This window comes from Anomalospiza imberbis, chromosome 1, assembly GCF_031753505.1.
Source record: "Anomalospiza imberbis isolate Cuckoo-Finch-1a 21T00152 chromosome 1, ASM3175350v1, whole genome shotgun sequence".
Taxonomy (NCBI): domain Eukaryota; kingdom Metazoa; phylum Chordata; class Aves; order Passeriformes; family Viduidae; genus Anomalospiza; species Anomalospiza imberbis.
Window position 1 is genome coordinate 138,103,643 of NC_089681.1, and position 12,261 is coordinate 138,115,903.

The 12,261-nt window shown below is 39.1% G+C and overlaps 1 protein-coding gene across 4 annotated transcripts in view; it reads right to left on the bottom strand.

The window, feature by feature from the left end:
* The window catches only part of NRP1 (neuropilin 1), a 114,917-nt gene that overhangs the window by 21,256 nt on the left and 81,400 nt on the right, over nt 1-12,261 (bottom strand). For 2 of the 4 annotated variants that reach the window (XM_068173335.1, XM_068173327.1), the window contains exons 9-12: nt 9,594-9,738; nt 7,848-8,179; nt 3,193-3,337; nt 232-315 (exon numbers count right to left, since the gene is read on the bottom strand). In XM_068173335.1, coding sequence (XP_068029436.1) covers nt 232-315; nt 3,193-3,337; nt 7,848-8,179; nt 9,594-9,738 — 706 coding nt within the window. Of the gene's footprint in view, nt 1-210; nt 316-3,192; nt 3,338-7,847; nt 8,180-9,593; nt 9,739-12,261 lie in introns of all 4 variants that reach the window. The other 2 variants (XM_068173317.1, XM_068173309.1) reach the window with 1 other exon arrangement.

The window sequence follows — 12,261 nt, forward strand, 5'->3', positions numbered from 1 at the left end:
TATTATTTTCTTCAAAAATTACATAGCTGAGAAAACAATCAGAAGTATTGTCATGTATAAAAGGCAGATGCCCATGTTTTGACAGCACTAACAATACAAACTGCATACTAATGTCCATTAGTATTGAGTGGTTAAATCAGTGCAAACATTAAGCTGGAGATGGATATGAGCTACAATGAAGCTGCAATGGAATGAGGATGGTTTCTGCACCTGTCAGTTGGTAGTCATCACCTGTGCCACTGTGACAGTTTGCCTGGTCGTCATCACACTCATCCACGGGCTTGCCTTCAGAAACAGTAGGGACAGCAGTTGGAGCTGAAACAAAATCCAGTTTTTCAGTTAAAACATGAGCTGGAGAACCAGCATGCAGCTGGGAGTAACATCCTGATGAGCACATGTGTTGTGTCTGAGGATTGAAGCAACTCTACTTTGCAGGTTGCTTAGTACTTCTTTGGAATGGGGAGTGTCTGTTCTGCCTCCTGCACTGAGGCATATCTGAGCTGATGGGCTGAGCAGAGCTGGGCAGCAAAGCCCCTGACTGTCTAGTCACTGGCTGACGGGTGTTTGTTGTTCCTATCAAGGAATTGTGAAAGCCTGGCCAGGCAGAATGAGAGTCCTGGAGGGTTGTGTGTGAGGTGGAGATCCCATAATTTTATTGCTCTCCGAAGTCCCAGTGAGTGGGCCTGTGCAGAGGAGCAGGGGGGGATGCATGCTCAAGGTGGTAATTCTCTAGCACCCAATGAGCTGCTGAAGAAACCTCTCTGCAGAGCCCACATAAGAAAGGAAATGTCTGAGCACAATTCTGGTAACAGAAGCAGGAAGGCAGTGTGATGTGGAATCACTTTGTGCTCAATGAGGACACATGGAAGGTGTTTCTTGTGTTTTGTTAAAGTTATAAGTAAATAAGACATCAGTGATGTCAGTCATCCCTCCCGGCCACCTGCCTGCTTCTCGCTGGTGATGACTTTCCGGTAGCTGCTGCCTAACCAGTAAAAGTCTGAACCTTGTCATTACATTTAAAAGCTTCAGGTTTCTGTAAGATGCCAGGAAACACATAGCCCAGAATCTGCAAAGCACGCCACATCTGGAAAACCAGAGCACAGAGACTTGGTGCTATGTTTGTGTTTCATGCCACACGTATAGTTCCCTGGCTTAAGATAAGCACTCCTGGAATGTGATCCAGGCTTTTGTCTCTTCTCACTTACTGTTATTTTCATCAGCAATCTTTTTCACTCATTATAGGCTACGCAATAATGTATGCCTTTTGCAGATTCTTCTTTTCCCTTCTACTGCCCTCAGAAGATCACATATGCTGACTTCTTGGCTTGAAAATATCAGGAGAGGTGGTACTTTTTGAAGTAGCTATATTATGGGATAAAACACGCCTCTTTAGGACCCTGACCTATGCTTTACATGTTCAATCTATCCCTAGTTAAAGAAACAGTTCTGTACCTATTATGAATTATGCAGAACATTTGTTACCCACATTGCTATAAAAACCCCTCTGGGGGATCCCTCTAGATTTCTACATCCAGTTAAGTTTCTTATCTTGATCTTTGTGTCCCTGTATAGCCTCAAGCTTGCCTACATCTCTGCCATCATTTCGTATATGACCCCCTGGGATGCTTCAAGCACACAAAAGTTGCCCTCGCTCATTACTGCTGGAGAGCTGATTTCTACTCCTCTCTGTGCCAACCTCCACGCTTCTTTTCTTATCTCAACTCTTTTCTTGCTCAGTAAATCTCAAGTGACTTCATTCAATTCCCTCCTTAAAATGCAATTATACAACATTAAGCATTATTGTGCTTCTCCCACAGGCAAGTGGGAATTGACCTCACCTATCTGTGGATGACCTACAGGTGAGCATACATCAAAAGTATAGCATAGCAGAAGGAAAACATGTGAAAAACGTGTCCCAGTGGAAAAACAAAAATGTACTTGCTGTTTCAGTTTGCCTAAAAGCAAAGGGTCCTCCATCTCACTGAGCAATATATTCTTGTGAGGTGGTGCACAGACTCACTCCTAGATGGCTGGGTGGCTACAGGAGCCCTGTGGCTGAAGGGCTTTGCCCAGAGATTGTGAGTTTACATAAGGCAGGTGCTGGGTTTTCTTTTTTTCTGAGCAAGTAGCACAATAGTCTGCAGGAACTAAGTATTCCCACAGGAAATGAGGACTTCCTGCAGGAACTAAGAAGTATTTCCAACCTCCCCACTTTCCGGGCCAAGTAAAATCATACTAATTCAATCACTGAACTAAAAAAAAAACAACACAGAACTCATCAGTTCTCACAGCAAATGCCTCCCCCACTTCCCTCTTGGGGGAAAAATGGTGAGAAATAAATGGAGGTAGAGTTGTTTCCATTCATCTTGGGAGCCTGTTCAGCTGCTTCCATAAGAGGTGTCATATGAAACCCCAAATAATATGGTTTGTTATTCTGTATTTTTAAGCTGTGTGGTTTATAAGCCTCACCACTGTACCATCATCCACCAGATAAAATTGTTAAATTCACATAGTGTTATCTGTAGTTATCTATGAAGTTAAATAATTATGTTTATATAACAAGAATCAAAGCAGGCTTTATGTCACAGTCCAAGGACAAATGTCTAAACTTTGCTTTTCCTGGTCTTTCATCTCCTACATATTCTTGCAAAATTAATGCTTAGTAAAGAACAAAGAGGCCCCCTTTACCCCCCAAAAGTAACACCACAGACACAGTCCAGTCAAGTGATCTTTGCCTACCATAGCTTGTGGTGTGACTTTCAGGCCCTTTGAAGGATAGAGAGACGTAATTACTATATTTAGTGCAAAGCTCCCTCTGCATTCACGGAAAACATCTCCTCCAGGGTTGTATCATGGTAACATAAAATTTAAGTTCCTGTCTTTATTCTCTCCTAATAGCTCTATGATTCTCAAAAGTATAATCATAAGGCTGCTTAAGGGAATGGAAAACCATGTGGAGTGTATCACTGTGATTCAACAAAGGAATGGGAAAAAGAATAATAATTGTGCCTTGGGCAAATTCAAATGTTGCAGAGAGGAACTAAAGAGGCCAAGAAACAGCACTAATGGCAGTCATGGAAGTGAGAGTCCGATGTGCTGCCTGCACAGACACAACAGTCTTCAGCAGCAGACCAAGTAGAGAATGTATTTATGAAAATAATAAAGTGCATTCATTTCTAGCAGAGCAATTACCTTCAAGTTCACAGCCCAGCAGCTCCATTCGCAGCCCCAGTCCCCCGTGTGTAGCTCTCTCAGGGTAGACACGTATGAATCGTGTCGATACAGGTTCAAAAGTCCGCAGCTCAGGCGTGTCGTAGTTGGTGTTGCCTTCAAAAGTCTGCAAAGCATGACAAATGCTACTTGTTAAAAAAGAAAGAAAAGTCTATTTTTCACACTCATCTTTTTTCCTTCATTCTCCAGCCTTTGAATTAGGTGAGCTGTAGGCCATATTCTAACGGCTTCGTAAGTGTCAGGCATTCCTATCCTAAATGAGAATGGAAAATACATTGTTAATGCTTCTCGGAAAAGTAATGCATTTCATTTTTCATAAACTCAGTAGCAACTAATCCATCAGGGTCATAACAAGAGCTGAGTGTTTAATGAGACATGTTTTTAAATGGCGCTGTGATCTGAGGTTTAACTGGGTGACATTTCCAACACTTCTCAGGGAAAAAAAATGGCTGAGGTGAAGATCCTGTCACCTTTTAAGTGGTTACAATAATAATCCAACTATTCAAGAGAAAATTTCAATCTGATTTCCCCCAGTGACAGAGCTTCACAGGTTGTAGCTATTTCAAAAGGCATAAATTAAACTTCAGGAGCAGTAGCTGCAAGAGTTTTTCCAGTGAGTCTGCTATTGAAGAAGAATTAGAAGAAAGAGAAAAAAGCTGCTTCCTGACAAAACTGCAATATAATTCAACAGGCAAGGTAGGTCAGCAAATGTACATTTCAGACAAAAAATCTTTTCTCTAAATTGCACTTTGGGCTCTTCAGACATAATACAACTCTCAATGGCATTTGTTTGATACCTTCAGTTTCTCATTTTCACTAATCTTCTGCATATAGAGCACCGTTAATTTTTACTTATAGCAACACCTCAAATGCCTCCATGTAGATGATCAGTCCTTAGAAGGAATCGACTGAACAAAGAAACGGTTCTTGGCATGAAATCTTTATAGCCCAAGATAGGCAAAAGCAGTTATTTTTACCCTATTTTATAGCAAAAAATGCCTTCAGAATATAATGTACAGAAGTTTTTGAAGTACAAAATATGAAAATGCATATAACAATGAAGTAAAAGTATTTTCATATTTCCCATGAATTAGTGAAATGGCAAAACTCTAAAAAGCATCTTTGAACTGCAGGTCAAATTTAAGATTAGAAGTGCTACCCTAAGATAGTTCTAAGATATTGCTGTGAAACTGGAATCATTCTTCAGGAAGAAACCACCAGATGTCCTTCATTTTGGATGAGAGCAAAACCAAACCTGCAATGAACTCCTTGTATTCATCTGCAGCAGAGAAAACAGAGGCCATGGGAAAAGCTGGCTGAATTCCTAAGGCAGAAAACCAGCACAAGTAATTCTGATTGCTTCTTGTATTTTCAGTGCAGTTCTAAAAGCCTTACTTGTTTTTACTGCACACCTCTGCATTATGATCACAATCCTTTCAACCACTGCTTACAGAGTGCCAGTAGCAAAAGCCAATGGTGATGGGAGACTGTGAAGAACTAAACAAAAAAAAAAAAAATTTAACATCAATACTGCTTCTCCTACTTCCTAGGGAAATTGCATCTCCAAGGTGGCTTCAAGGGGCACTGGTTGACCCAGTGTGCTGCTAGTGCTTGGAAGAAAGTTGTCACAAATTCATGTGTAGAGGGCCTGTCAGATCTAATTGACATGGAATTACATATTATTATATTTGAATAACAATATAGTGCAAATGATCAGAAAAGCTACCTACTATATGAAAAAGAATGAATGCCATTTTATGTGTAAAAAGTAGACAGACACATGTATCTGAGGAATCCTTGCTCCCTTTTTTAATAGTAGTCTTAATAGCAACATATAATAATGAAAACTGATTTATAAAAGACATCACTATGGAGTACTGACACATAGACATTAGGATTCAATAGGCATCTAGAATTACATTGAATCACTGTCCTTTGTAGAGCAGAGCTGCCTGTGATTCAATTTTGACTGTTCATTTAAAACACATACTGATACTCTTTGTGGGAGAGGAGAGAGGAGTGTACAGCAAAACTTCACTTTGTGAGTGTCCTTTATACAAGCTATGTCACAAATTGCTTTAGTCCACTACAAAGAGAAGGTATAATAAAGAGTAGTTAAACAAAAGAGGAGCAAAGACAGTGAGCAGAACAAAATCTGCCTAACTTATTTTAAAATAAAAATAAACATTGCAGAAAAATTTTAAAAGGATGTTCCAAATGGCAGGATGTTCTGAAGTTTCTTGTACCAGAAATTATGAGAGGAACTTTAAAAAAACCCAGCATAAAACTCCCACAAAACAACTCATCCCACCCCGATAAAAAGTAGAAGGATGAAAAAAGTATGAAAGAGAAAGATGACTTTATGGAGTAAGCTTGAGTAAGCAATCCCATGGACAAGAAATACAAATTGGATCTTGAAATGGAGTTCTGCATGGTTATTTGATGATTTGTGATTTTCACTCCTTTGAATGTTTGAGATAAAGCACTCAAAGGGGGAAACATTTTGCACACTCAAAAATAGCTGAAATTGGGTCAGTCAAAGAGGAAGGAGTTATGGTAGTCTTTGTGAAAGCAGCTGCAGGCATGAATGACAAGATCATGTTAAGAAACAAGGTGATGTTTCGCCCTTTGGACACATTCTGTTGTTATGTTTAGCCTGTCACTGCTCTTTTTCTCTGAAATGCAGTTGTTTGTTTATTGAAAGTCATGACTTTAACCAAATGAAACGATGTGTTTCATTTCATATAACAGGGCTGTTTCTAATCCACGTTCCTGCTGTGACTCATTATAGCATCCTGTCCCATCCAGCTCTACTCACAGTTAAAAACACTACATTCCAGCATTAACATTTTCAATTCCTCAGGCTCCAAAATCATGGGATTTATCCTATTCTCTTTAAAGAAGACTTTTGCTTTGGAATAAAGTTTATTAAGTATATTGAATTGTTAGGAAGGATTATAATTATGCCACAAGAGATTTGAATTCTAGCCCTCTCCATTCCATTAATCTTGAAAGTTAATTTCTGGTGGTGATGAAAACTGAGGATGGGCTCAGTGCATTAGTTAGCACACTAGTTTTCTTGTCAAACTGCTAACTTTTGACAATGATGGCAAGTGCCTGTATTAGAAAACAGAAAGCCATGCAGCAGACGGCGCACTGCTTCGAAAGCATATGGCATTATTTTTTCCCTCGTTGAGCCACAGTGTAGAAGTACATGTCAAAACAACATCTATTTTAGAAAGAAAACGGTAAGATCCCATTGTTGATTTACACTCCCTTCACACTTTATGATGGAGTCAAAACTCATGGTAACAAGAGAAAGGAGATGACTGCAAAGGCTGAATCCATTTAGTTTTAATCCCCCAAACAAATGATGAAAAGTGAGAAAATGCAGACATATTCAGTGAGATTAAAACAGGAGAGAATGAAGTCCAATATTTACCAAATGCACTTGGAAAAGCTGCATCCCTGGGCCCACTCAGCTTTTCCTTTAAGGAAACACAGGTTCCTCCAATGGATAAGTCTATACAGCAAAACAGCTTTTACATCTAATTTTCAATCTAACACAGATGATATATGGAGCAACTCCCAGGATTCCCATCTGCCAAGCACAACAACAATTTGCCTTTTGAGGGCACGTTTTAGTACATGATTCCCTGGTCATCTCAGTACTACAGCACCAATTTGTGAACAGGGCTGCATGCCTACTCATTTCCTCAAGGAACTGGGTAGCAGGACTAAGAAAGAGTTGTGCCTTTTGAGGCAAAAATGCACTTTGTGAGCAGAGATAGCAAAAGGGGATGGAAGAATTCAATGGGATCTGGTGTAAATAAGCTAAACCCCCAGTATAATTTAGGTCCTGAAATGCATACATCCAAAACCAAATCAAAACAGATACATTCCCAGAAACTCTCCTGGGCCAAAATTATTTTTTTCTCCTCAGAATCTAACCCAGCAATTCATTTGGCCCTCCTCTGGAAATGTCTTCCCAAGCAACCTCCAAGATTCTTCCCTTGTGAGAGTACAATAGTACTTCTCACTTGGGATGGGATAACATGACCAAAACTTCATCCCTTTCTTTTGGAGGGACTTGGATCAGGTCATTACAGAAAGCCTGTAAAACTCTCAAAGCAATCTACAGGCAGTTGAGAAACACAACAGATACCCCACTGAGCTGAGTAACACCATTCTCATTCTATAGCTCTGACAGAAAGAAGCAAAACAAAAGTCATTCAAATAAATTCGTCTTAAATAAGTTTCTTCACTTTCAGTTTTAGAGTTTGGCTTTTTAGAGTAGACTTTAAAATCCCATTGCATGGGATTTTGCAGTAAGTTGTGGGCCACAGAGGCACCAATGTTGCCAGGAGTCAAGCCTGAGCTAACTGTTGAATAAGCAAAACTTGCTGCCAGAGAGGCAAATGTCCTAAGGCCAGCTCTTGCCCTCAGGCATGGGACAGCTCCCTCAGCATTCCTTCAGGGCTGTCGCCCTTGGTGTCCTCCTACTTGGCTTCACCCCAGCTGTGTGCCTTTTCTAGGGTCAGATAGAGATGTGTAGAAATGTAATGCAAACTTTTTTTTTTAACTCAACTTTTCTTTAGTGCAGTTTTCGCTCTTACCTTTATCTTTTTCTTGCTGGAATCCATTATCATTTTCCAGTCAGATCCATTGTTGCTGTAGCCAATTTTGAATTTTTTCATGAACACTTTGTTTTCTCGGTGCTTGCCTCCTTGGACAATTATGCCCCTCACTATCTTTTCCTCACCGAGGTCTATTTGAAGCCATTCATTTGTGTATGGATGAGTAGTTGGTGGCAGTGCCCAGCCAGAACGGCTCGTTATGAGGCGAGCATTTTCTGGGATCCAGTTTCGATCCACTTGAGTAGATGCAGTAATCTGAGAGTCAGGAATAAGGCCAGATACCATACCCAGCATCCCAGAACAAGGATAATCTACAGAGAAAAAACATCCAAATAAATTAAAGAGTTATTCTGAACAACCACCAAAACAGAAACAGGACACATCAGTCAATTCAATTATCACAATTGATTACTTCTGTATTTCTTATATTCAAATAATCTATTGGATTTGTATATAATTTTCATTTGTTCAAACTAGCACATCTTAGTTTTAGCAGGAAGTACCAAAATATCACAAGTATTTTTGGCTTGGTGGGAACCAAAAGGATCAGAAAATCCTATTCTATTTTTGTTTTCTATTCTTCTTGCTAAGGCAAAGAGTGTAGGGCCATCTGAATTTGTGAATATTTCCTCAGAGAAAACTTCCAAAACCAGCCAAAACCTGGTTGCAGATTACCTAATTTTGGTGACATTGGAAATGGAAATCTTCATACATTAAAATATAATTTACTGTTGCACTTGAGATTTTCCTAATGCATTTTTTTTCTCTCAGACTTTTTCAGGTAACACAGAAACTAAACAGTTGCTTCTTTTATGATCCTAGATAAAAATAAATTAGAAGTACCTGCTAACAAGAAATTAAGAATTCTAATATAGAATGAAAAAATAGCTCTGATTATCCACATCTAATCTGAAAAGATTTCACAGAATGACTTGGAATTCTCTAACAAAGTTATCAGTAATCTTATTTTCTTTCTGTATGGAAACCAGTTTTAAGAAACATTTTCAAGACTAAAGAAACACCTTAAAAAAAATCCGTATTAAAAATTAGTGCCATTGAACTGTATTAAGTACTAAAAATGTGCTAGAAAAATTAGCTTTCTAAAATCTAATAAATCATTCTAATTGTCTTTCAACTGTAAGTTGTATTTCTACTTTAAAGATCAAGGCACTTCCGCTGCATAGAAATTATAGAAAACTTAAAACTGTAAAAACGATATTTCTAAAAAATGTTTGACAGGTAACTGTGTGATATAAAGGAATTGCACTACAATACTGATCATGACCGGGAACTTGACTACAAACATCATTATTTGCACAGACTTCAGATCTAAGTGTTTGTACCTTGCAATCCTTCTAAACTTAGTCATGTGTGTTTGTTCCTTGAGAAACCTGCTGAGAACTACCTATGAATAGCAGACATAAGAGAGAGGGACTGGAGGGTTAGAAGGGAAAAAATGAGATGGGAATTTACAAAATATCTGTGTGTCTCAGGAATTTTGCATGAAGCTGTAAAGTGACTGCAATAAAAGTAATTAAAACTAAAACATAGTGTCATAAAAATATTGAGATAACACTGGATGTTTGGATTGTGGTTTTTTATTGTCTTTTTTTTTTTTTTAACATTTCTACATTCAGATCATGGTGGAATTTTATTCATAAAAATAAATCCCACAGCATAGGCACAATAAATCCCCCTGATTTTATAATCTTTCCCAACACCTACCTGTTATCTTGCAGCCATACACTTCAAATCTCAGTGAAACTCCATTTTCCCAAGAGACAGGTCTAATTCTCACAAACCGTGTTAAAACTGGTTTGGCAAAAGCTCTGTAAACAACATCAGTGGGATTGCTATTCCCTTGAAACACCTTTGTGTGGAAAGAAAAAGTATGTATTTGTTAGGCTTTCATTTAACTGGTGTTTACAGTTCTGTGTTTTACAGACAGTTTTGATATGAGGTCTAACCAGGGTTGGTTGTGGGGGTTGAGACAAAAGACTTGCATGGGAAACTATTTCATTGATCTCTTAACACAACTTTTGCAGACAGGTTTGCTTTCCTTGGGGAGGAAAGAAGATGTAAGGTGTTCAGTGATACTAGAAAAGTTGTTCCTAATGCCCAGATTTATATGCAGGAATGACAAACACTGGTCTTCGTCACCCAACGACTTCTGTGTCCTGGAAGAATCCCCCAATGCCACACTAGAGCAGTTTTATTTCTTGTACACTCATAGAACGATACAGAAAGCTAAAGAATCTCAGACTCAAATCAAAGATCTGCATTTCAATTAGACCATGTAAAAATCCTATATGGAGTTATGATAAAAATATATATTATTTTGCTGACCTTGGGCTTAAGATTTTTTAAGGTATATTGAGCAAACCTTGCTTTGTTAACACCCTGTTTTCAAATCCTTTTCAACAAGGTCTCAGAATTTCTTTCTCCTTGCATACGGAGATTGAAGTCTATTTAAAATCTGTGTAGCAGGCTCCAAGATTTTCCCTACATCCCCCGAGGCTGGCAGTCAAATTAGATGAACAATGAGACTTCCACCAGAAGCACATGACTGTGCTGTGCTTTCATGTTGAGGATCCTGCAGACACACTTCTTCCTAGCCCAGCCAAAACCTTGCAATGTTCCAGTCCAAAGAAGGTGATTCAGCTTCCTGCTTCTTACTCCCATAGAGGGGACCAATTTCCTGTTGTTTTCCATGGATGCAGACCCCTCTCCTTTTATGGGAGATTCTCCCATTTCTTACACACACTGTCCTGCTTTCCTGTTTGTTCCTTACAGTAGCTGCATTAATTTGGAATGGAGGCCAACAGCACACAGCTGTCAACTCATAAGGCTCAGTTACAGCTCAAGTAATTTAACATCAGAGTTTCATATCTAGTAAGAGATTTTTAATGGAACTGCATTTCTTTCCAGCAACTTTTTTTTTTTTTTTTCTGTGAGGACCTGCTGTATTTTTCTCAAAGTTTGCATCTGACAGAAGAAAAGAAGTCTTTTCTCAAAAGTATACGGATTCTTATATGTAGTTAGTGCAACACTGGTGTATGGCTGCCTTGAGACCTGCAGCTGCAAACTTTTAATTTGAATTAAAATATCTGGGAGGGAGACTGGTGCATATGTTTTTCTTGTCTTGATCAACAGCAAAATACTGCCATTTTAGAAAAACTCATTTTTTTAATGAACCCTTTGTACAAGTGACACAGGTTTAGGAAATGTTCTCACTAATTAAAGACAGCATGTGCAAGAGAAACTCATGTAAAATACACTTTTGGAGAGTTTACAAATTGAAGCTGGTAATGAAAATCAGGCACGGTCTGATTTTGAAAGAAGCATTTGTTCAGATTACAGAATCCAGAGTCAGGAAACCCTGTGTCTCATACCAGCCACTGCACTGGCCCCTCTTGTGACTTCGGGCAAGTCAATTATTGTATCTTTATATATATCACTGTACAGTGCCCACATTGTGTCATCTGAGTTTCAGAACTTCCAGTAAAACCAGGATAATACCTGCCAGAGAGAAGCTTTCAGTACTCATTTTTTATTGTTTTCCAAAGTGCTTCAAAAAAGCAAGATGTATTTGTGAAACACTGCTACCACATTGATTAGATAAATGTAGCGGACTTGGCATAGCACTTGCAGATGAGTCAGGGACAAACCAGTAACCAAATATTTAGAGCTAGATAGGGTTGCACTGATAGAGTTTGATATTGTACAGCTCTTCTGTGTCTTTACAGAAGGGTCACAAAAAAGCTGTTTTGAAGGGAGGTACCACAAAACTTTCCCAATTGCATCAGGCCCTGGCAGCCTCTGGGGACGCTGCTCTCAGGCACATCCTGAGCGAGGTGGGAAGGGAGGCACAGCCTTACTGGGGCTATTCATGTGTGAGCTGGAGCAGAACTGACTTCTCAGTAATGAGCTTTATGCTCTCGGTAGCGGATAATGACAATTTTTCTTATGAGTGTCTAAAGCCGTTTCATAGGGAGGTCACAGACAGCAAATCTGCTGATAAATGGAAAGGTGATAAAAATCTATAAGGATGGAAAGATGTGCCTAATCATCTGTCTGCATGACCCCTATCACTGAGATACTTGGAAGTCTAACAAACCACTAATCACCTGCTAGCAGTACTGCATGGCCATGCACAGGGAGCTGAGGCACTGACACATTGCATATCCAGAGCTGCACTGCATTTAGAGGACAGACACAGTTTTTGAAAATTTTGTATAATGTTTTTCTCAAGGTCACATAGAAAATCTCTGAGAAACGGGGAAACAGCAGAACAGTCCAGGAAAAAGACACAAAATTAGTCAAATTATGGTGAGTTCAATACATAGAGCCTTACGCCACCTTAGACCATTTTCAGCAGCTCTAGGCTTTGCAT